The sequence below is a fragment of the Gymnoscopelus braueri genome (assembly GCF_963280865.1).
Source record: "Gymnoscopelus braueri genome assembly, chromosome: 19".
Classification (NCBI taxonomy): Eukaryota; Metazoa; Chordata; class Actinopteri; order Myctophiformes; family Myctophidae; genus Gymnoscopelus; species Gymnoscopelus braueri.
The window spans coordinates 7,086,396-7,112,114 of record NC_137621.1 but is presented as its reverse complement, the minus strand read 5'-3'; the positions used below and the strand labels follow the sequence as shown (position 1 = coordinate 7,112,114).

Below are 25,719 nucleotides of genomic sequence, written 5' to 3'. Positions count from 1 at the left end.
GGCTTCCTATTGCTTCACCAATCTATGTCCCCGCCTCCCCTCCCCTCCCCCCCTCGGCCTGTGCACGGAGCACGCTGACGTCACCAAATTTAGAGCGACGCCCCTCTGCACTCTGATTGGTTAGGAGATAACAAGGTCCAAGACCATCGTTCTTGCATCGCTCCCCCAGGCTTTTTTTCTTTTGTAAAAAAAAAAATGCCTGGGTTTCCGAGGCTAGGAGCCCTGTGACTCCTCAGCACTGAAACGTAGTGTGGAGATGCATGGGTCTGGCAGGGAGCAACGTTTTCCTAAGATGATCACCCACCCTCCAGGTAATCATTATATCGTACACCAGTGATTCTCAACCTGTTGGGTCGGGACCCCGAGGGGGGTCCCACTCCCCACACGATTTGGGGCGGGGTCCCCAGACGACAGAGAACTGATAATTCAAGACCTTTTTAATACCTTTAAAGAAAGCAAAGAAATAAAAAAGTCCATTACTGCATCAAAAGTAATCAACAAACTATACTATACAAACATCGACTATTTTCACAATATTTATTAACTCCTACAATTCCAAGTGCCTGTCAGGGTGGGGGGGTCCCCGGTTCAAATATGATTATGTTTGGGGGGTCGCGGCCTGAAAAGGTCGAGAACCACTGATGTACACAACTTCCTTGAGTGAATTTAGATTAAAGATAAACTTGTTGACACCTGTTCGCACAGATTTTCTTTTAACACATTCGGTGCCAGAGTTTTATTTAAAAAAGTGACGTTGAGTATCAGGGATCTCAGCGTTTGTAACGCTGCGCTGTTTACAGCTGCAGACTCCACGACGAGCACCCGATTGTAAACAATATATGCGTGTGCACGACGGTGGATGGTCCTGGCTAACGCCTGGAACAATAACATCTCTCACGCGATTCACCATGGCGGAGGGATCGCGGATCGAAAATGACTCGTTTTCCCCACTGTAAAAAGTTAAGGAAATATGGATTTTTTTGCCAAGGTGATAGAATGGGAGCGGGCGGGAGCCGGGTTCTTTGGCACGGTGATCTGTCCCTTCCTTCTCAGAGTCACCGTGGGTGATTCCAGAGCTGCGCTAGCCCCCCCCCCCCCCCCCCCTTGTGAAAAAAAATAAAAAAAATAAAAAAGATTGATTTCACGGAGAATCCCGGTTTTGGCACCTAAGCGCTAAAAATTCAAAACCGGAGAATCCCGGTTTTGGCACCCAATTGCTTCTTAGGAAAATAGGAAAATAGCAGTCTGGGAAGACAAGACTACTAGTGACATATTTCACAGTAACTAAAAGGCTACACAAAAACACTGAATCAGTTTTTGTTGTTCAAGAAAATGTCATGTGATTCAAATTACTTTAACATGTCGTCTGGACAACATCCAGCCTCAATGAGACATAGCATGCTTCGATGAAAAACAGTAGGCTAGACTTCAGGCTTGGAATCTAAGCCCATTTCAAGTATCAATAATTGGGAAATTTCCCAATGATTTATATCACATTTCAAATGAAAATACTGGCTTACCGGCATAAACGTATTCCTTTTTTGTTTGCTTGTTAGTTTGTTTGTTTGTTTGGGGGTTGGTGTGGGCGGTGCAGGCACTGAGGTGATGAATATTTCAGGTTGTACGAGGCTATTGGATGTAGATGCTGGAAAGTGTAATGGGTGCTCATGTGGTTGCTACGGTATGACCATTATTTTTAAGCCAGTTCAAAGTTCAAAAGTCTAATGAATTCCAAACTAAATTAAACTAGTTACAGAAACGGACTACTTGCACGCAAAGCCACAAACTTTTACAACTAAAGGGTTTCTCTCACCTCTATGTATTCTCATGTGCATCTTTAGATTTCCAGGTTGATTAAACCTTTTCCCACAAACTGTACAACTAAAGGGGTTCTTCTCTGTACTTGATGCTGTCGGTTCCAGGGACACCACCTTGTTGCTCAAAGACGATCTTTGTCCGCCCACGGTGTGCGTCTTGTGTGATTTCACTGCGTTTAACGCCGGCTGATCTTCCCTGGTCTGCTCCCACTCGTCACTGTCTTCTGTGTCAGATTCAGAGGAGAGCAGCTGGACGTCACTGGTTGGTTGTGATGTTCCACAATACTCCACGTCGGCTTGTGTTTTCATGTGTTCGGTTGAGGTGCTGGCTAGAGGCTCCGTCTCCCTGTCATTGTGTTCACTTTTCACAGGTAGCAATGTCATCGTTAACACGCCGCCCCCCTCCGGTCTTTGAAATATCTCCTTGTGTTCCTCTTTAATGTGTGGAGGAGACTCTGGTTCCTCCTGGATGGGACTGGAGCTCATCTGTTGGTGTTCGGGGGAAACCTCCTCTTTGTACCCAAGGGGGTTCAGGACGTCTAGGAAAAAAAGATAAAAATGTATAGCGGACCATTAAATGGTTGAACTTTATATGCAGTGGTGCAAAGAATCAAGTACATTACTCAAGTACTGTACTTAAGTACAATTTTGAGGTATTTTTTACTTCACTGGAGTATTTTACATTTTCACTACTTTTACTTCTACTCCACTACATCTCAGAGGCAAATATTGTACTTTTACTCCACTACAATTATTTGAGAACTTTAGTTACTAGTTATTTTGCAGATATACATTATTATATTATAAAACATACATTAACCACTTTATCCCTATTTTTTTTTACATAGGCTATTTGAAAATAGCCGATCTACAAGCTCACAACACGCCGCATCCCGACACATGGTGGGCTTGTAGATCTGCTATTTTCAAAAAAATTCTATATATATTTTTTTATATTGTGCTATTGCTACTTTTACATAAGTAAAATATGTGAGTACTTCTTCCACCACGGTTTAAATGTGAAATTGTTTTGTATTTCCTTTGTTTGGGTTTTGCAGCTGTGGTCGTTGGAAGTAACTTTGGCTGTTCCAAACCCTCCAGGGAACATGAAGGTACTCAGCAATTTCTGGCCTAAGGGTAGAGACTGGGATACCGTCTAAATATTGTCTACAAAAACAAGAACCCCACCCCTTGGGTCGATCTGCAAGGGGTGGGTATATTTGGTATTAACCGGGTGCTGTGGCATGTGTTAGCTCACTCACACTCACTCACACTCACACACACACACACACACACACACAGATACCTCAGATTGTTAAAGAGGTGGTGCCATGGTTTTGCACTTTTTCTGTTTTTCATGCGTCTATGAGGTTGATAGAACTTCATTAAGCCCCCTGGTGGTGTTTTATGTCTTCTCTGACTATTTTGAGTTTCTTCCTGGAGGCTGAAACCTTGAGGGTCAAACGTGCCAATAGAAAAACAGCCCTTTAGTGACATAGTAAAAATATACCCTCCCCCTCATTATCATAACACAACAGGTGTTGAGGAGGAGGAGGGACTAGGACAGGTGGGTGGTGCTAAGGTGGTGGAGGAGGTGCTAAGGTGAGAACCAGGTATACTTAATGAACTGGAGGCATGTCCACATAAAAACATAATTTTAACAATTTCTGTACACTTTTTTGAAAAAAATCTTCCTCCTAGTGTAACCAGAATACCTGATGATTATGTTTTAGGGGGGGGGGGGAATCACTGAAAATCACGGCACCCCGTCTTTAAATCAGGCGCCCAAAAAAGAAAAGACAGAAAGACACTAAACAGCGCAGACTTGCAATGGACACATTTCAAAATAATTATATTGTAATAATAATAATAATAATAATAATAATCCTCACTGGTCCGTTTGGTTCCATGCATGTGTACACTCAAATGCCGGGTTTCCATACCACACCGCACCGCCTACTTGTGCCGTCGTTTCCATATACAAGGACTATAGGGCCAAAGTGGGCTCAGTGGGGCCGAAAAGGGTGCCAAATTTGGCCCCACTCCAGAGTTGTCTGATAGCGATGTGTCGTTCATGATCGATTTGTTAAAAAGAACTAGTTCATTTGCCGCGAACGTGAACGAGCTCGTTCACTTTCTGAAACGGTTACGTTCACGGCGACATAAAAAATGTGTTTTACACACATTATAAAACATACATTAACCACTTTAGCCCTATTTTATACCTAGGCTATTTGAAAATAGCCAATCTACAAGCTCACAGCGCGTCGCGATGCGACGCGCTGTGAGCTTGTAGATCTGCTATTTTCAAATATGTTAGTACTTTTACTTTTGGTACTTTAAGTATATTTTGATGCCGATACTTTTGTACTTTTACTCGAGTAAATGTTGAACACTACAAAACAGCGCTACTGAACGAGAAGGTGAACGAATCATTTGAACGAATCATTGCCGTGAACGTGAACGAAATCGTTCGTTCACTGAATTTTTTTTCCCACCACTATTGTCTGAGGCATTTAAAAAAAAAAAGTATTATGGACAGGACAGTAGGCTGACAGGAAACGGGGAGAGAGAGATGGGGAGTGACACGCGGGGATCGGGACTCGAACCCGCGACGCGCCGTCAGCCTAGGTGGGCCGACAACATCCATTTTTACACTCCGCGAGTTTACAGACCTGGAGCCAGTTGCACCACCTCACACTAAGTTCAAACTTAGCCTAGTTAAGCTTGTAGTTGAGCTTGTAGATCTGCTATTTTTTTAAAAAAATCGTGAACATTTTTGCAAATCTTTAAATATGTATGTATACATTTTTTTTAAAAACATTTGTAACATATTTTTGTTCCAGGGACCCCCAGAAGCAAAGATTTGAGTTATATATACGCTACGAGTATATATCTGCTATTTTTTAATAGCCAAAGAAATCGAAAATGACACAGATGCGTCCCCGGAATGAATGGGTTAAGCTAATAACTAGGCTAAGTTTGAACTTAGTGTGAGGTGGTGCAACTGGGTCCCGGTTCTTACCAATAGCTGGAGTACTCCTGCACTGGTGATTTGCATTTGTATACGGGACAATCGGCCACTTGTCTTACATTACATTGTTATAGGCAAGAAGCAATGGTCTCTCTCTCCACCTACGTACTTACATTACAAAAGGAGCGTCAATGACCGTAGTCTGTCTACGCATACCTGTGGGTTTGAGAGGTGGTACTTTTGTGCTATGGAAACCAGAGATATTTTGGGCAGTGGTGTCATGGAGGCCACACGGAGTAGGACGGCGTGTGGCCAGTAATTTTTTCACGGCGCAAGGTACGGCGCAAGGTAGGCACGTTCTAGAGTGCACGCCGTGACGCACGTGCACTCTAGAACGTGCCCCCCCCCCCCCCCTCCGTAGATTCACGAGCCAAGTACCCAAATGGCTACTTTGCATAACAGGTTTACAAGTGAGTGTGAAAATGTTTCCTCAGATTCCTCACACCTTGTATCTATAGGCTACACGCCACGGTAAGCAACACAGCATGTTGGCTTCAGTATGGCTGCTGTCAGTATCCTGTCTGCACGCAGCAATGCCTCAGCCACCGTCGAAGAAGAGGAAGATATACTCGTTCAAAGCAAACTTTTAGTTTCAGCTCTATAATTTATGGCAGTCCTTCAATTAGTTTAAAAAGACTAAAACTAAGCTATAAAACATTTCCTATACAAACATGTTGCCTAATTTAAGGTAAAATAAAATGCGAGCGGTGTGCGCGTACCGTGCACACGCGTGCATGTGACGTCATTAAAGTACCGTCCTGCCAGTAAAAAAATCACCATGACACCGCTGATTTTAGGAGCTGGTTCATGCAAGGCTTTGCAAGGCCAAAAGGTGCGGTGCGGTGCTGGACTGCCAGTCGAAACGGGGCTTCGAGATACAAATGGACAAATTACTGGTACTGTGCAACAGCACTAATTGCCCCAAACAAAAACATGATCATCACAAATGAGATTAATTTGCAGTTTTGCACAAAGCAGATTATCCACTTGAACCCCAGCATCCATATTCTTCTGTGGGGAACGTTTATAGTCAAAAATAGCCGATCTACAAGCTCAGAACATGTCACTGTTGTGACAATTTGTGAGCTTGTACATCAGCGATTTTTGGGACATAGATTTGGTGAAGACAGGAAAACATTTACCAAGTACAGAGCCAACTCGGGTCCAGTTTACTAAGTCTAGACGCGCTTGTGCTCGTTTGTGCCAATAATTTGATGACCGGGTGTATTTCCGGTAGGAGACTCAAAGAGACTCCTTTGAGTCTCCTACCGGACACATTAGCATCTTTCCGCCGGTAATTAAATTATTGGCTTAGGAATGTAATTTTTTGGGTGAACTACTCCTTTAACTCTCAGAGTTAAATTAACTGAGGGCCTTACTGTGTTGCTAGCTTGCTCTTGGCTACTAACTTAAAGCTACAGTATCTCCATGGTGTTTGTATTAAATGTAGCTGGTGTAGCATAATATCATTGCTGTCGGGCAGAAACATCTCATCTCCGTATTCTAACCTTTTGTGTTCTTTCATATATTAACGAGCTACTTGATCACACACTACAGCGTCACACAAAAGCATTAAAAGCAGCAGATCTGCAAGCTCAAACTGTGGCGTGTTTTGAGCTTTTAGATCTGCTACTTTAGCTATTTTTGAATTTGAATCCTGAAAAGTAGCAGTTTTGTGGGACGCTGTTGAATGACGAAGTAGGGCATTAAATCATGAAAAAAAAGAAACAAAGTTTAAATATGGTGTTCCAAGGTTAAACAAAAGAAAAGAAACTTTAAAAGACTGGCTGGCCTATAGTAACAGTAAGCAGGTAGTGTTTTTTTTTTGTTTTTTTTATAAAAAGTCATGCAGTGGGTCTTAATTCTAAGGAAGGAAATATAAAGTGTCAAAACTATTTACAGACGTTTTCCAGAGCACAAGCGAGGCCCGGCACACCAGCATTGCTACCAGTGGCGTACCCACTGTAGAGTCAGGGCAGGTGGTCGCCTGCCCAACTAAGATCTGACCTCCCCTACAAAACCCAAATAACCCGAAAAGGTGTCATGCGTGCTTAATGCTTATTGCTTAATGTCCTGAAAGTCACGCATCCAACAAGCTTTGAACTGAGCAGATTGGACCTTCCGTTCCAGAGATAATGGCCAAAACATCTTGAAAACGGCAACTTTCGTCGGTTTCCGATCGCCGATTTTCGATTGAGTTGAAATTTCTTTTTGGGGGGTAATAGTGGGGGTGAAAAAAAATCTCGCCTGCCCTAAATGTAATTCCTGGGGACGCCACTGATTGCTACTGGGGGAAAAAAATACATAACTTTCAGGATTCAGTTCTAAAGGCATCTAGGATAGACAGCTTGCAGAAGAAACTGGTGCATTCAGAAATAGGAAAAGGGGAAAAAATCATTTGGAGACTGATCAGAGATCAGTGTAACACTTGATTTGGCCAGCGCAAACATGGCTTCATTCAGTGCCACAAGACGTCAAAGACGTCATGAAAAAAAAACTAAAAAAAAAACTTTTAAAAAAAAACATGTTCAGAACCCAAGATATGATGATTTGAAGATGTGCTGCTCCATTCACTTCTTGTTTAACTTTTTACTGAAAAAGGCTGTATCTCGGCTCCTAAGCACTTTTTTTTTTACAATAAATTTTGGTTGTGGCACTCAGAACCAAAATTCCATAAATAAGCATGGCACTGAAAGAGTTAAAGGCCACTCTCACAAAGTAGGTGGCCCACATATAGCCTTGGCATAGTAGAGCTCCTGGGTAAATATGACATCATATTAAAACGAAAACATAATGCAAGCTCATTATCTCTCCACTGATAGTCAGAATAAATGTACGGTGCCCACGCATTAGAAAGCCATTCTTAACCCATTAAGACCGGGAACGCATCTGTGTCATTTTAGATTAATTTGGCTATTCAAAAAAATAGCAGATATACAAGCTCATAGCACGGCACCTTGTAGATCTGCTATTTTGGTAAAAATCGTGAACATTAAGTGCACATCTTTGAATATACCTTTTTAAAGCAAACATTTGTAACTCAAATCTTTGCTTCTGGGGGATTCTACAAATGTCTTCTAAATCGTATAGTTTTTTGAAAAACGTATGTTTCTATATCAGTGGTTTTCAAGGACCCACAAAATTGTATGTATTTGACCACGGACCCCCATCTCAAAATGTTTTGTTCCAGGGACCACCCCAGAAGCAAAGATTTGCGTTTTTTTTTTTAAATAAAAAGCAGATCTACAAGCTCATGGCTATGAGCTTGTATATCTGCTATTTTTTAATAGCCCAAAAAAAATCTTAAAATGACACACAGATGCGTTCCCGAACTTTGGGGGAAAAAAAGACAGGAGAAGTAGCTGAGATGTTGCTGAGCACACTGAAAGACCATAAGAATGATACTGCAGCGTACCGTGGCCATGGGGTACGATAATGGCTCTAATATGGCAGGCATGCATATCAGAGGTCAGAACTACATCCACTCGCAACTCTCTCTCTCTCTCCCTGTGCGTCACACACCATAAGCCTGAAGGGGTTCATTCAGGCTTGTGTTGTGGTCTGTATAACCGGTTATACAGACTATTCAGGATTGAAAACACATATTTCCAGTCATTCACTGCCATTTTGCTTCTCGCATTCTGGGTCAATACAAAGTGTTAAGGTGTATCGAGTCGAGGACAGATCAATCATCCTCTCTCCAGTCCTCTGCTAGTTCCATTGATGTAGGCCAGTGGTGCCCAAAAAGGTAGATCGTGATCTATCAGTAGATCACAAAGGCTGTGCAGGTAGACCACATGACATGCCCCTAAAAAATACCAATTAAAATATAAAAAAATACGTATTTATAAACAAAAATCACTGCCACTTGAATTAAGGTGAATTGATTGATTGACATCAAGACCAGCCGGTCAGCTCCCTTCACGGCTTCTATAGCAGGCAAACCGCCCAATACAATGCTTTGTTTTCAAGTGTTGCGCGCAGGCGTCAGTAGTATTACAAAGTTATAAAAAATGTGCATGGCAAAAAAAGAACCCGAAAACCTACCACTTCCATACAGAATGGGAGGAAGACTTTTTCCCCCCATATTTCCCATTCCAAGTTCGTTTGTCTTCGCTATTCCAAAGCCCCCTCAGGTACATTCTTCCCAGCCCTGATGTAGGCGTGTCCAACATAAAGGTCACCTAACCTTTTGTGCTTTTTTCACGTGAATTAAACGCCCTACTTGATCATACTACAGCGTCACATGAAAGCATCAAAAGTAGCAGATCGGCCGGTGACCGGTCATATTTGACACATTGCTGGCCATGCACGCCCGGAATCAAACCTGGGGCAACTGCGGGGATTCCTGCTCCCCAGGCGAGCTCTCTAACCATTCAGCTACAAAAAGTATTTAAATCCGATCAGCGGCCATTTTCTCATTCTGCTTAAAAGTGGTGGCAAACGAGGGGCCGGTTCACGGCTGGTGCCGTGAAAGCACCAAAAGTTTCCAAGAATCTAGAACCGAACCAGTTCTAGAACCAAAGTCATTTTGGTGGAGAAGGGGCTACTGTGTCTCAGAGAAGGGCCGTGGACCAGACCCATAGAGAGAGAGAGTTAGGACATGCTTTGATCTCACCGCAAAGCGGAGCCGCAATGGGCTACAGTTCCAAACATTGGAACTATCTCACAGAACGAGTATTTCCACATTCCACATTCCGTTCTTACAATGGGAGTCAACGCTAGTGTCGTCACTCTCATGTTAGATCACGCTGCTGTGGACAGGTCAGAAACCTGCCTACCAATGACATCATTGGTAGGCAGGTTTTGTGATTTCAACCTTTTTATTTTTTTGCAAGAGCAATGTCTTCTGCGCATGCATCTTATGTGTTTTATTATAAAAGGTTGACATCTTGTTAGTTTGAAATGACCAAACCTGCCTACCGATGATGTCACTGGTAGACATGTTTCTGAACTGTCCACAGCCCTCCTCTGAGACAACGGACCAAATAGACAGAAATTATGCTCATAATGAACATTAGTGAGGACTAATTATATGAAGATAGGTTGAAATGGGTGAAGTGGTCCTTTAACAGGGCATATAAGTGTATTCAAAACGACAGAAAAGGGACTTAAAACTCATGACGTCTGTTAAACTGTGCCCTTACCAGTGGTGGAAAGTAACTAAGTACATGTACTCAAGTACTGTACTTAAGTATAATTTTGAGATACTTTTACTTTACTGGAGTATTTCCAATTTTCAATACTTTAACTTCAACTCCATTACATCTCAAGAGGCAATTATTGTACTTTTACTCCACTACAATTATTTGATAACTTAGTTAGTTACCAGTTACTTTGCAGATATAAATTATTCTATTATAAAAACATAAATTAACCACTTTAGCCCTATTTTATACATAGGCTATTTGAAAATAGCCGATCTACAAGCTCACAACGCGTCGCTATTTTCAAACATCTTAGTATTTCTACTTTTTGTACTTTAAGTATATTTTGATGCCAATAGTACTTTTGTACTTTTATTCAAGTAACATTTTGTAAAACAGGCCTTTTACTCGTAACAGAGTATTTTTTTATATTGTGGTATTGCTACACTTTTACTTAAGTCAATTATTTAATACTTCTTCCACCACTGGTTTGATTGATTGATTGATTGATTGATGTACTATATTTAGTAAGACATGAGAACAACAGTACATGGAAGTACAAATTCACAATACAAGGTCTACTAAACTGGAAGGCTCATTAAGCACTGAGCTTGTTTAAGATGAGATCCCCATGCACACACATCATGATGACATATGAGAGACAGACAGATATACACACTACTACAAGGGGTCTTCAACAGGGGGTCCAGGACCCCTAGGGGGTCCTCAGAGTTACTACAGGGGGTCCGCCAAATCTTTGTGTGATATGATTTTTTTTACATTAAAGGTAGGGTAAGTGATTTGCAATTATTCAAATAATTGCAAAATGGGTCTATGTTCTGATAGTGCTCGTTACTATAGAGTGTCCTGTCCACATAAAGAGTCTCCATGTCTCTCCAGCTCTTTATAAAACAGAAAATGTATTTTGTAGTTTTTTTTTTTTTTTTTTTAGTTTCATTTCCAATTTTATCCAACCAGGACAGAGAACTCAATCAGGATATAGATTAAACAAGTGAAATTGGAAGTGATGACACTAAGAAATGAGCAGACAAAATTTTAACTGGAACACTATACAAATTAAGCTTAAAAATGGGTACTTTCTCCTGATTGGCTGAGATTTTGACACCTACAGAAAAATGTATTTTCTGTTTATTAAAGAGCTGGAGAGACATGGAGACATCTGTTACTGAACAAACACTCTATAGCAATGATTACTATCAGAATATAGTATTTTAACCTTTTAACAAAATACTTTTTGTTTTAACCAAAAAATATCACTTACCCTACCTTTAACCACTTGAACCCTAGCATCCCTTTTCTGAGGAGAACTTTAGCCAAAAATAGCAGATCTACAAGCTCACAACGCCTTGCGCTGCGAGGCGTTGTGAGCTTGTAGATCGGCTATTTTTGGCAAAGAGGTATAGGTGTAGAGGGAAAAAAGAACAGTAAATGTAAACAAAAAACACAATTTTATACAATATAGAGGGGGTCCCTGCTTCATGTCTCTCTCAGCTAGGGGGTCCTTGGGCTAAAAACGTTGAAGACCCCTGCACTACTATACAGAACGTCATACAATCAGCTTACAGGTTACTGGTATGAAAAATAAGAAATATGTACAAGAGAGAAGAAAAAGGAAAAGTTCAGGGAGGGGGGGGGGAGGGGGTAGGTTAAGACTTTGACAGGGAGGGGCCAATTACTGTTTGCCATGTGATCAGTTACAAACCTGCCAGGTCAGAGGTGACTCCATGTCTGTGTGTCTCATCTATTTGTTGTTGGTATTGCACTATAGTTCTGACAAACACAGCTAATATGTCCTCTGCGACGGCGCTCAGTCGTTCATTGACGAACAGCCTCAACGTCTCTATGTCACACATTGTTACTTTAGTCACAATAATAAACTAATAAACAACGTGTCAGCTGTGAACTGTCTGTTCTCTCGCCGACAGTGTGTCAGTTGGATAGTTCTTCTATTTTGATTCCAGCTTGGAACGTTACTACGAAGAAGACCTTCCGGGTCGCCCAACCGATTTTCCATGTGGTGGTTTCTCATGCTTACTGCCACCTGCTGGGTGGAGGTCTGTACTGCTCCATTTGATGTCGTTTTTTGTGGGCTTGAACCCTGCCCTGGCACATAAACATAGACATTCATTTAATGAATGTTAATAATGATAATAAACATAGACATTCATTTAATGAATGTTAATAATGATAATGTATGAAGTATAAATTCCTTTATTTTTTTGTCCTTTGAGTAGGCTATGATACACCTCGCCAGTTTTAATAGAATTGTCAGTGTAGGCCAACTGCCAGTTGCCCAGTTCAGTTTTTGTCCAATTAATATTCTGTGTTATTTTAGACCAAAATCCCCAAAACACCCGAATGCATCATTATTAGTCAACTCACACGCTGGCCGTGGTGCTGAAATAGGTGCTGGGATAGTTTCAGCACCTTGGACAGTGACTGGACAGAAGTTTCCATGTTTGTTTGGTTGTTTGTTTGTTGCGTTAGCCTCATAGCATAATTGCCTACGTCATATTTTAAAGGTTTTCAGGAAAGAAGAAATGAAAAATCACTATCTGGCTTAGGCAATCATGAGACAAAAAAAATCATTTTGCCTAAGTCATATTTATCTGCCTTTATTTAGGCTATATCTACTCTCCTAACACTGCTGATTCATCCTGCTCTCAGCCTATCAGAAGCCTATCAAAAGTTACAAGTCAAAAAGTTGACTTAAAATCACTTTCTGCCTAAGACATTTTGGATTGTAACAAGCATTCTGATCCCAAGGCCAGGGGTCTTCAACGTTTTCAGGCCAGCTGACAGAGAGATGAAGCAGGGACCCCCTCTATATTGTATAAAATTGTGTTTCAGATAAACTTTTGCTGCTCTTTTTCCCCTCTACATATATAACTCTTTGCCAAAAATAGCAGATCTACAAGCTCACAACGCCTCGCGCTGTGAGAGTTATTATGTAAAGTTCTCCTCAGAAAAGGGATACTAGGTTTCAATTGGTTAATGTAAAACAAAATAATCATATCACACAAAGATTTGGGGGACCCCCTGTAGTAACTCTGAGGACCCCCTAGGGGTCCCGGACCCCCTGTTGAAGACCTCTGCCCTAGGCAATAAGGCGCAAAGAAGCAGCAGTGATAGGAGAGTAAAGCTATAAAGGCAGAAATGTCAATTTGGCCAAAAAATGCTATCACGACTAAACCAAGAACCTAGCAAACAATATACTATCAAAAATAATAAATAATAATCTGTACATTGAAATGATAGGATACCAGGTAAAAAACGAACCTGTTACTGAACAAACACTACACTATTTAAAACTAAAAACCTTTATTTTCAACAAGGCGGCGTTTGCCTAGATGGACTTATTGACGCCATGTGTGTTCTGAATTGTATTCATTTCATTGTTTTTATTGTTATCACTTTTTTCAATCTTATTTTCTCGATTTTTTTGCAAATATGTAGCACTTTTAGATTTGTGTCAAATATAAAGTGCGTTACAAATTAAATGTAATGTATTTGTATTATTATTATTGGAACCTATTTAACACTTTTTAAACAAAGTAGCTGTGGTTAAGTGGGGTTCACGGTTCCTTGAGGGGCTCCTTACAGGTTTGTAACTCTGAGAGTGTACTAGCCAGATATATACATGACGGTCGTCTGTCATGACCGTCATGGATGAACTTCAACCTGGTGTTTGCACTTTCTCTATTTACAATCCGTACATCTACATAAACGTTCAAATTTCAAATATAAGAACTTTTCTCATGGCCACGGATGTTGAAATTATGTACGGGTCCTAAAAAGTTCCCGTATCTTCCTTATTGTTCAATAAAAAAGTATTTCAATCCGATCAGCGGCCATTTTCTTATAGAGTTATAACGTATCAGAGTGCAATACACCTCCCAACCAATAGGGTTGAGTGGTTAAAAGCATACGGAGAAAATGACCACCAAACGGATTAAAATGCTTTTTATTGAACAATACGTAAAACACGGGTACTTCTGAGAGAACGTACACAATCTTAACATCCGTGGCCATGGTGCAAGTTTTTTTATATTTTAAATTTGAACGTTTGTGTAGATGTATGCGCCGTAAAGAAAGAAAGTACAAACACTAGGTTGAAGTTCATCCATGACGGTCATCATGTTTCAGGGCGTACAAGAGTGTACAAATGGAACCAAATGGACCCGTAACGGGTCCATTTGGTTCCATTTGTACTGTACAAATTGTACACTCTCAGAGTTATGGGGGGCCTTTGAAATTAAAACGTTTGAGAACCACCAGGTACAGTGTGGGTAGAAGAAGCGAAGACGTTGTTTTAATTCATTTGACTCTCCAGTAGGTGGCAGTATTAAACCCCAAGAAGGACATGCGCGAGCCAGCCAGCCGCGTCGTCCGTCAACCCGGAACCGGAAGCTTGCTCGCGTTGTTTTCCTGTTGTTTATTACGTCGCAGCAGCAGCTCGACAGAGACAGAGAGAGAGAGAGCAGGGCGGGCGGATAAGTTTTTAATCGGATAAAAAAGTCCTTTCGTTGCGCCATCCGAACAAAGAGCTCAACAATTTGGGTGTTTTGTTGACGCTAGCGTCATATTCTTATTGTTTCGTTGACGCGCGCGGAGGACATGTGAGCGTATTCTGAGCCTCAGGAGTTCAACTTCTACCCGTCTGTCTGTGTGTCTGTCTGGCCGTGCCGTGCCGCGCTTCTTCTTCTGGAGGACAAAACAACCCGCGAGGAGCCATCCCGACACACCTAAAATCTGGGTCTATAAACGGGGGTCTAAAACCACCCGAACCGGGTCTTAAACGACCCAAACTGGGTCTTAAACCCACCTAAACTGGGTCTAAACCCGGGTTTTAGGTCTAGGTTTAAGACCTAAACCTGGTCTTAAAACAACCTAAATCTGGTCTTAAAACCACCTAAACCTTGTCTAACCCCACCTCAACCGGGTCTAAACCCTCCTTAACCTGGTCTTAAACCCCGGTCTTAAAACCGCCTACACAGGGTCTAAACCCGGGTCTTAAAACCACCCTAACCCGGGTCTTAAAACCACCTAAATCCGGGTCTAAAACCACCTAAACCTTGCGTTTAAAACCACCTAAACCGGGTCTAAAACCACCCATACCCGGGTCTTAAAACCACCTAAATCCGGGTCTAAAACCACCTAAACCTTGCGTTTAAAGCCACCTAAACCGGGTCTAAAGGCACCTGAACCCGGCCCAGGGAAGCCTCCACCATGTCCGGGGAGGACTTCCAGTCGCGCTATGCCACCGTGATGGACAGCATGCTGCGGGGCGCCGTGGCGGAGACCACCCGGCTGTTCCAGACCATGGTGGACGAGCTGAAGAAGGAGATCAACGTCATCAAGCAGGAGAACGAGGAGCTGCGTTCCAAGTGCATGGACCTGGAGGAGACCCCGACCACCACCACCACCACGTCTACGTCTACCTCCACCTCCACGACGACCACCGAGCCGTCTGGAGGTGGAGACCCGCCGCCGGGTGGAGGAGGAACATCTGGAGAACCTCCTGGACCTTCTGAAGCAGGACCGGTGGACAGGCGAGACACTGCTATTCAATGTGGTGAGTTGTCGTTTAACGAACGTGGCTTGTTTTAGAGAGAGGAATGAAAATCGCTTATTTTCTGAGCTATAACTTAATAACATATATTAATCGAAAAGAAGAATTTTTTGATCCATTTTTTTAATGTCAACAAATCGATCTGAGAAATACAAATTATTTTCCTGTTGCAACCTCATTTAAGCTCATTTCATGGTCTATTTGTTACTGTGTTTACTGACGCTCAAACAACATTAGGATGTATTTTATGCCTGAGTGCTTACATTTATTATTTGAACATTATCTGTAGATATCACAATTAACAAATGCTTAGAATTAATTGTTAATAATTGGGCACATATAAATTAAATCCCCAAAATGTTACATGTGAAGCTGAAATGAGGAGCAACTAAAGGTTTCTCTTTTCCAGAAGCCATTGGCTGGAAGACAGTCAATGATGTTAACTGAAGCCAGTGGTTCTCAACCTTTTCAGGCTGTGACCCCCCCAATATAGTCATATTTGAACCGGGGACCCCCAACATAATCATATTTGAACTGGGGACCCCCCCCCCCACCCTGACAAGCACTTGGAATTGTAGGAGTTGAGGCATTACATTTAGTTTGACTCTGGTTCACAGATACATATTGTGAAAATAGCCGATTCCGAGGTGTTGTGGATCGAGGAGCTTGTAGATAGCTATTTTCAATATTTTGCTGCTGTCTTATATTATTTGTCTTGCCTGTGTTTACTGACGTACAAACAACATGGGATGTGTTTTATGCTTGAGTACACATGTATTATTTGAACAGTATCTGATTATGTTGATATCACAAGTAGCCTACAACTGCTTTTGAACGAATTACTAATAATTGGACACAGAAAATTAATCCCCCCAAATGTTTAATAATGGACTGCCCCAGTGCCCCTCCCCCCTACATGTGAAGCAACTTGGCTGGAAGACAGTCACTGATGTTAACTTAAGCCAGTGGTATAAATAATCATATTTGACCTGGGGAATTGTGTGTTTGGCATTGAGCATTGGAACACATGAAGCCTTTTAGGCTTTGTAATCAAAAAGTGCACAGGACAGATATGACAAATAACTGAAATATACAAAGAAATTATTGACATATTTAATACTTTTAATACATGTAAAAAAATAAATAAAGCAGAAATAGCTGATCTACAAGCTCGCTAGGCTTGTAGATCTGCTCTTTTAACATTTGAAAATTTGTGAAAATCTTTGAACATGGAAAAAATTATAGCGATTATCTCAAATAATTACGATTAGATGATAATGTAATAATTGTGACAGGCCTAGTACTAGTTATTAGTTTCAAGCCCTTGTTATGCATGGGTTCAATCTTTATAAAAACCCGCAGACTAACTCACAGCTGCACTATGTTACCACTGAGCAAATAGTACCGTCCTTCCTGCTCGCTTGGGTGAGAAACTTTGACCCTCGGGTCAAAATACGTGTCAAACCAGATACAGGATTGTGTCCAAACTAGTCTTAAAGGGACACTTCACCCAAAAGAAACGTTGTTTCAATGGATTAGTCACCCCATGGAGACTTGAATTCATGGATATTTTTTTACTTTTTTGTCTCATTCCTAAGACAATAATTTGATGACCGGCAGCGGTTCCGGTAGGAGACACAACGAGTCGTTGTATCTCCTACCGGAACCGCTGCCTACCGGTCCGCTGGTCATCAAATTATTGTCTTTCGGAATGAGACAAAAACCAAAAAAAATCCCATGAATTCAAGTCTCCATGGGGTGACTAATCCATTGAAACAAAGTTTTTTTTTGGGTGAAGTGTCCCTTTAAGCCAGTGGTTCTCAACCTTTTCAGGCTGTGACCCCCCCAAAACAGTCATAGTTGAACCGGGGACCCCCCCAAAATAATCATAGTTGAACAGGGGAATTGTGTGTTTGGCATCATTGAACATTGGAACATACGAAGCCTTTTAGGCTTCATATGTAAGCTCACTACGCATTGCAATGTTGCTTGTTGTAGATCAGCAATTTTTGCTACGTTTGTGCTACACTTTTGTACAATTAATTAGGGCCTTGATCTAAGAAAAACATATAAAGTTAACTGGCTTCAGATATCGTCACTGTTGGGCAGAAACCTCTTATCTCCCAGTGCCCATCCCCCCTATATGTGAAGCTGAAATGAGGAGCAACTAAAGGTTTCTCTTCTCCAGAAGCCATTGGCTGGAAGACAGTCAATGATGTCAACTGAAGCCAGTGGTTCTCAACCTTTTTCAGGCCGCGACCCCCAAGTAGTCATATTTAAACTGGGGACCCCCCAAAATAATCATATTTGAACTGGGGACCCCCAACATAATCATATTTGAACTGGGGACCCCCAACATAATCATATTTGAACTGGGGACCCCCAACATAATCATATTTGAACTAGTGGACCCCCCACCCTGACAAGCACTTGGAATTGTAGGATTTGAGGCATTACATTATTTAGTTTGACTCGGTTCCACAGATACATATTGTGGAAATAGACGATTGCAAGGTGGTTTTTGTTTTGTTGCTGCGTTCTTATATTATTTGACAATTTGGCCAATGTTTGAACAGTTTTTATTGTATAGTTTGTTGATTACTTTTGTTCAGTAGTAGCCTTTTTTCTTGTAATTTTTTTTATTTTTCTTTTTTTGTAGGTTTTAAAACTTGACTGTTATCTGGGGACCCCCCAAAATTCATGTGGGGACCCCCCTGGGGGTCCCGACCCATAAGGTTGAGAACCACTGAATTAAACAATGGTCGCGTTTTATATAATCTTAAATCATACCACACAACACATGCACTCTTGTTACTTTCACCAAGAAAATAGTGTGGTAATGAAAAATATTAATGTAATCTTTATTCTATACGATTCCAAACTGTTCTATAAAAAGGTACACAGAAAGTACTGCCAGTTTAGGGGTATATGTACATGCATACGTCGTAGAAATAGGCAATGCATTAGTTTCACATTGTTTACAGCTTCTATTGCTATAAAGCATATATAAAAAAAATAACAAGCACAAATTGGTAGTCATGATATAGGAATATTTGTTAGATGGAATGGAAGCTGTTAGTTGGTAAACCTGCTCCGTTTAGAGTTTTTCCGATACCGGTTGTACCCGATTGTCGATACTGCCTAAAATGCTGGGATCGGTATCGGCGAGTATGTCAGTCTATATGCCATTCTCACACCGCATCATTTATCACACGATGAGCTTCCTTCCTTCCTGTTTGCTTGGGTGAGAAACCTTGACCCTCGGGCCAAAATACGTGTCAAACCAGAAACAGGATTGTGTCCCAACTGGTCTAACCTAGACACAGGATATACATGTGTCAGTAGAAGAGCAAGGAGACCAAATACAACCACCCCCTGATTGTACAAGTTATATTTTATTAGCATACAGATTGGACAAAATAACATTTTATTCTCTAAATAACTTATATAATACAGCTTTAAATACTTTCATTATCACTTTCAAAACAATAGCTGATCTAAAAGCTCACTACTGGGAATGTAACGATTCACTCAACTCTCGATACGATTCGAATCATGATCCAATCACGTAGCCCAATCACTACGCATTGCAATGTTGCTTGTTGTAGATCAGCTATTTTTCCCACGTTTGTGCAACACTCTTGTACAATAAATTAGGGCCTTGATCTAAAAAAAACAACAACAACAACATATAAAGTTACTGAAGCCAGTTTGGGAGGAGAGCCTGTTATCTACATTCCTGTGACAGGCTGGAGCCTGTCTCCGCCCCGTTCCCATGGCAACCTCTATCCTCCCTCACTGCATTTGGCATGTCTGGATATCATTCCTGCAGAGACTATTAATGACTATTAGTTAAGAAGAAAGCGGGTACTTTCTGTATAAAGAAGGATCACGTGTACAACATGTCTTTGTCAACTCACTGAGCTGCACAAACTGCAGAGAGTATCGTGCACTTGGTTTTAATACATTCTTTTCTGTTTTATTCTTGTTACTTGTCTCTCCTCAGTTCTCTTCAAAGTTTGCTCACCAGAGAGCGATAAAACATTTGCACCACAAAGCATATTTAGCCGTTACTGTATCTGTTGAAAGAAAGAAAGAAAGACAAATACATATGCTTTTCCAATCTGGGAACCCATCGTCAAATAAAAAGGAAAAAAAGAGCCCTCTGCTGTTTTTCACGTATTCATTTGGCTCTGGGTGGACCTGTACGGAGGACCCGTGCTCAGGGAAACCGGGGTTTTGGTCTGCCTTCAACCTTCCACTTCCGGTGGTGCGACTATGTTTTCATTCCCACTAACAATATTTCTCCACGGAACACTAACACCATTTCTCCCAAAGAACTTGGATCGTTTTGGTTTATAAGCCCACTTGTTTCTATGATGAAAGAGCAAGTTAAAAAAAAGGTTAAAAACTTTCCGTGGTTTTGTCGGCTCCGAGGACGCTATTGTTAAATGAGTTTCGGTTTGTTTCTAGTGGGGAACGAGCCGCACACACGTAAATCTCTCCCACTACATTTGATTGGGTAAAGCGCGGCCTGCTTCCTGATCTGATGATCTTTTCAAGCACAGACACTTAAAGACCTGGAACGCATCTGTGTCACTTTAGATTTCTTTGGCTATTCGAAAATAGCAGATACACAAGCTTCCTTGTGTAAAAAAAAAAAAGTTTAAGATTTTTCAAAAACAGCAGATCTACAAGCTCATGGCGCGGCACTCAGTCAGTGAGCTTGTAGATCTGCTATTTTTGAAAAATCGTAAACTTTTATTTTTTTTTAAACTGTTAGGATTTAGAAAACATTTTTAAGAATCGCCTCAGGTCTTAATGGGTTAATGGGGAAGGATATATTTTTTATTTATTTTTAGTTGTCAACCCCAGTTTCACCTTCCCGTGGCCCCGATTGGGATCCCGGCCCTTTGTTTGTCAACCTATGATCTTGACCAAATACTTTCATGGATATTGTGATGACAACATAGTTGTTCCTTGTATAGCAGATCAATAAGCTCACAACGTACGTTGTGAGCTTATTGGTGATATTTTTGCTATTTTTGAAAAACCTATTATAAACCAATTTTTTAAAGTATGAAATGGGGTGAAGGAAAAGACAACATTTATGTCATAACACAATATCCTAAATCTAGTCTCATATCACAGAGTAGGGCTGGGCAATATATTGATATTATATCAATATATTGCCAAGACCTACTCTGCATTTCACCGACAATTATTTAGAAGGAAATTAATCTTTTGGCCTTATTGCCCAGTGGTGTAAAGTAACATAAAGTACATTTACCCAAGTACTGTACTTAAGTACAATTTTGAGGTATTTTTACTTTACTGGAGTATTTCCAATTTTCAGGACTTTTACTTTACTATTCCATTACATCTCAGAGGCAAATATTGTACTTTTACTCCACTACAATTATTTGACTTTAGTTACTTACAAAACATACATTACCCACTTCAGCGATATATATATATATATATATATATATATATATATATATATATATATATATATATATATATATATATATATATATATATATATATATATATAAACATTTTGAACTCCAGACTTCTACTTGTAACAGAGTTACTTCTACATTGCAGTGTTGATATTTTTTACTTAAGTAAAACATGTGAGTACTTTTCCCACCACTGTTATTGCCTCATGTCTTGTTTCTTGTTTTTGTGTTATGTTGTAGACCTGGTTCGCGTGGGTTCGTGTCAGCATTACAACCCCCTCAAGCTGAAAGATGTACAGCAGGCTGTGGAGGTGAAGAAACAGCCCAAACCCCGTGGAGATGGACAACCGCTATCGGTATGGAGCTCAAATGTTTTCCTGCTCTGTCCAAAACAAATCTTCATTTTAACTTGACATTTTTCCCTGTTAGGGCTGTCACGATTATTACATTTTACTTGACGATTAATTGTCGCTCAAATAATTGCGATTAACGATTTAATTGTGCTTTTGTCGTTGAACGTTGGAACATTATGAATAAAAAATAAATTTTGGTTTGGCATTTAGGCTTCGTAAACAAAAGGTGCACAGGGCTATGACAAATGACTTACATAATTTAATAACTTCATAAAAATTGCCGATCTGCAAGCTCAAAACACGCCACGATGTGACACGTTTTGAACTTTTTTTCCACTATTTTTGAAAATGTTTGAAAATATATGAACATTTTTTAACACGGCAATTATTATGACGATCATGCAAAAAATTATTGCGTAATTTGTACTATTAGTAATGTTTACCCTTGGGATGTGATTGTGACACGTGTCTCTGTATATCTTGTTGAACCAGGAGGATGGTAAGCCAACTGCAGTGTACCACCTACGAGTCCTCAAAGAAAAAGAAGGTACAATTGCTTTTTCCAAACAAAGACCAAATTGATTTCAGATTAAAAAAAAAAGAAAATGGCATTAATAAAGTTGTTTGGTTGGAGAACATTTTTATTACCCTTGTCTTACCAGTTATCTCTTTTGTTAAACAGGTCAACGCAAGCCCTTTGTTAAACGCATTACCATTGAACTTCCCAAACAACAACCATCTTCAAACCGAGAACTGGCAGCCTTTCAACAAGATCAACATCAGAATGTAGCGGTCTCTGATTCACCCCATCTCTTTTGTGAAAGAGGGACCCAGAGCCAGGCCTCTCAACTGGTCATCATACCTTTTCCATTGAAGGCGAAGATGGAACAGCAGTCTCATGTTATACAGCAGATACCAGTGACCACGGCAGCCTCTGAAACAGCAGCAGAGACCTCAACACTGGATCAAGATGGTTCATTTATAGTCCCTCAGAAACCACCTGGGCGTAAAAAAAAGAACTTGTCAGAGGTTAGTCCTCAGCCTGTCTTGTTACCTAGCCGAAGAAGTGGGAGGACACCAAAGAAAGTGAAACCCTGGAATTCTCCTGAACGTCCAGTTGACAACAAGGCTCTGTCTCGATCCACTTGTGTTACTGTAGACCAGGAAACTGACAAGTCCCCTTCAGCCAGAGCGGATGAAATCGCTCCAGTGAAATCACCTAGAAGAGGACGAAAACCAAAGGAACCAAGACCCTCTGCAATCAAACGGAAAGTGGAATCAATAAGTGAATACCTAAACACTGATGAACCCACAGCTGAGGAGGAGGCATGCATCCCTCTAGCAGACGTTGAAGAGATTGAGGAATGTTCTCTACTTATTCCAGCATCATCTCCTGGAAGAGAACATACATCAATAAAACCAAGTCCTTCCAAATCCAAGCAGCTACCAGTGAAACTGGATGAGGTGACTCCATCTTCACTTAATGAAAACCCCTCAGTCACTGAGACAGTGGAGACCCCTTCAACAGAGTCCGCAAAAGTACGATCATCAGCTCCACCAAGAGAACGCCATATCTCATATCCAACTCTTCAAGAGGCAATGCTACTAGTTGAAGCAAATGCACACTTTGTCCACGAGGCAACAATGGGAAACAAACTTGGTATGCAGACCACATCAGCACTGCCTGCAACTCAACATTTTCCACTGCCACTTCCAAATCAAGATGATAATGTTCCTCCCAAAACTACTGCACCCACGGTAACACTGTCAACTGTAGCAAGTGTCAGGTCGACATTGAAACAGCCTATTCCTCCTCCGATAATAACTTGCTCAAAGTTGCCCACTGCGACCCCCAAGACAATAATTGTAGTGCCAAGACCAATATCCTCGTTTTGTCCCCAGACAATATCAACACTTTCACCAACAGACATGTCAACTGTCATCGCAACTGTTGTATCCTCACAGAAGAATAGTTTACCCCAAGCTACAGCTGTTGAAACAATATCACCACCTTCTGTCGCCGCTGTTGAAACAATATCACCACCTTCTGTTGCTGCTGTTGAAACAATATCACCACCTTCTGTTGCCGCTGTTCCTGTAAAAACGGCGGTTGCTACATCCAGCCAATTGCTGTCCATTGCCCCTCCACAAACTGCTGCCACTTCAAGGGCAACTACCAACTCATCAATGCAGTTCATCGATCCACGCTTCCCAAGAGTAGTCGTAGTACCACTGCAGCTTTCAGTTTTGAAATTAAGGCAACACAACTCAGCAGGTTACACTGAAAGTGCAACAGCATCTACACAAAAGTCAACAGTCAATAAAGCAGCAACAACAACTAAAACTGATACGAAAACAGTCAATGCAGCAACAACAACTAAAAAGGATACGTCAACAGTCAATGCAGCAACAACTTCGACTAAAAAGGATACGTCAACAGTCAATTCAACAGCAACGAAAGTGTCAGCAGTGAATTCGGCAGCAGCATCAACGAAAGCGGATACGTTTGCAGTGAACTCAGCCGCAACATCAACTGAAAATGATACATCAGCAGTCAATTCAGCAACAACTAAAGCGATGGCATCAACAGTCAATTCAGCAACAACAACTAAAACAGTGACATCAGCAGTCAATTCAGCAGCAACTAAAACCGATGTGTCAGCAGTCAATTTAGCAGCAACTGAGACGGATACATCAACAGTCAATTCAACAACAACATCAACTGAAATGGATATGTCAGCAGTCAATACAGCAGCAACATCAACAACATCCGATACATCGGCAGTCAATTCAGCAAGAAAATTGACTAAAACGGATATGTCGGCAGTTAATTCCGCAACATCAGCAACTAAAACGGATACGTCAGCAGTCAATTCAGCAGCAACATCAACAAAAACCGATAAATCAGAGGTGAATTCAGCAGCAACATCGACGAAAACAGCAGTCAATTCAGCAACAACTAAAACAGATACGTCAACAGTCAATTCAGCAACAACTTTGACTAAAAAGGATACGTCAAATGTCAAATCAGCAACAACTTTGACTAAAAAGGATACGTCAAATGTCAAATCAGCAACAACTTTGACTAAAAAGGATATGTCAACAGTCAATTTAGCAACAACTTTGACTAAAAAGGATACGTCTACAGTCAATTCAGCAACAACTTTGACTAAAATGGATACGCCAAAAGTCAATTCGGCAACGGCTTTGACTAAAAAGGATATGTCAACTGTCAATTCAGCAACAACTTTGACTAAAAACGATACGTCAACAGTCAATTCCACAGCAACGAAAGCATCAGCAGTGAATTCGGCAGCAGTATCAACAAAAACAAATAATTCAGCAGCAACATCAACGAAAACCGATACATCAGAGGTGAATTCAGCAGCAACATCAACGAAAACAGCAGTCAATTCAGCAACAACTAAAATGGATACGTCAACAGTCAATTCAGCAACAACTTTGACTAAAAAGGATAAGTCAAAAGTCAATTCAGCAACAACTTTGACTAAAAAGGATACGTTAACTGTCAATTCAGCAGCAAAGAAAGCATCAGCAGTGAATTCGGCAGCAGCATCAACTAAAACAAATACTTCAGCAGTCAATACAGCAGCAACATCAACGAAAACCGATACATCAGAGGTGAATTCAGCAGCAACATCAACGAAAACAGCAGTCAATTCAGCAACAACTAAAACGGATACGTCGACAGTCAATTCAGCAACAACTTTGACTAAAAAGGATAAGTCAAAAGTAAATTCAGCAACAGCTTTGACTAAAAAAGATACGTCAACTGTCAATTCAGCAGCAAAGAAAGCATCAGCAGTGAATTCGGCAGCAGCATCAACTAAAACAAATACTTCAGCAGTCAATACAGCAGCAACATCAACGAAAACCGATACATCAGAGGTGAATTCAGCAGCAACATCAACGAAAACAGCAGTCAATTCAGCAACAACTAAAATGGATACGTCAACTGTCAATTCAGCAACAACTTTGTCTAAAACGGTTAAGTCAAAAGTCAATTCAGCAACAACTTTGACTAAAAAGGATACGTCAACAGTCAATTCAGCAACAACTTTAACTAACAACGATATGTCAACAGTCAATTCAGCAACAACTTTGACTAAAAAGGATACGTCAAGAGTCAATTCAGTAGCAACGAATTCGGCAGCAGCATCAACAAAAACGGATACGTCAGCAGTGAACTCAGCAGCAACAACGAAAACCGATATGTCAGCAGTCAATTCAGCAGCAACTAAAACGGACACATCAACAGTCAATTCAGCAACAACTTCGACTAATAAGCA

At 40.9% G+C, this 25,719-nt stretch overlaps 2 protein-coding genes across 3 annotated transcripts in view; one reads left to right on the top strand and one right to left on the bottom strand.

The window, feature by feature from the left end:
• LOC308074496 (uncharacterized protein) overlaps positions 1 to 11,941 on the bottom strand; it is a 29,281-nt gene extending 17,340 nt beyond the window's left edge. For both annotated transcript variants that reach the window (XM_080413957.1, XM_080413958.1), the window contains exons 1-2: positions 11,722 to 11,941; positions 1,814 to 2,356 (exon numbers count right to left, since the gene is read on the bottom strand). In XM_080413957.1, the coding sequence (XP_080270083.1) occupies positions 1,814 to 2,356; positions 11,722 to 11,872 (694 nt within the window). In that variant the 5' untranslated portion in view covers positions 11,873 to 11,941. The remainder of the gene's footprint in view (positions 1 to 1,813; positions 2,357 to 11,721) is intronic.
• Positions 11,942 to 14,494: 2,553 nt separating this feature from the next.
• On the top strand, positions 14,495 to 23,946 carry LOC308074170 (uncharacterized protein; the record flags this gene model as incomplete). Its single annotated transcript, XM_080413502.1, has 5 exons — positions 14,495 to 15,594; positions 21,297 to 21,412; positions 21,902 to 21,956; positions 22,092 to 23,684; positions 23,837 to 23,946. Exons 1-5 carry the CDS (start codon positions 15,249 to 15,251, stop codon positions 23,944 to 23,946), a joined length of 2,220 nt encoding a protein of 739 aa, XP_080269628.1. The 5' UTR covers positions 14,495 to 15,248.
• Between the last annotated feature and the right edge of the window lie 1,773 nt (positions 23,947 to 25,719).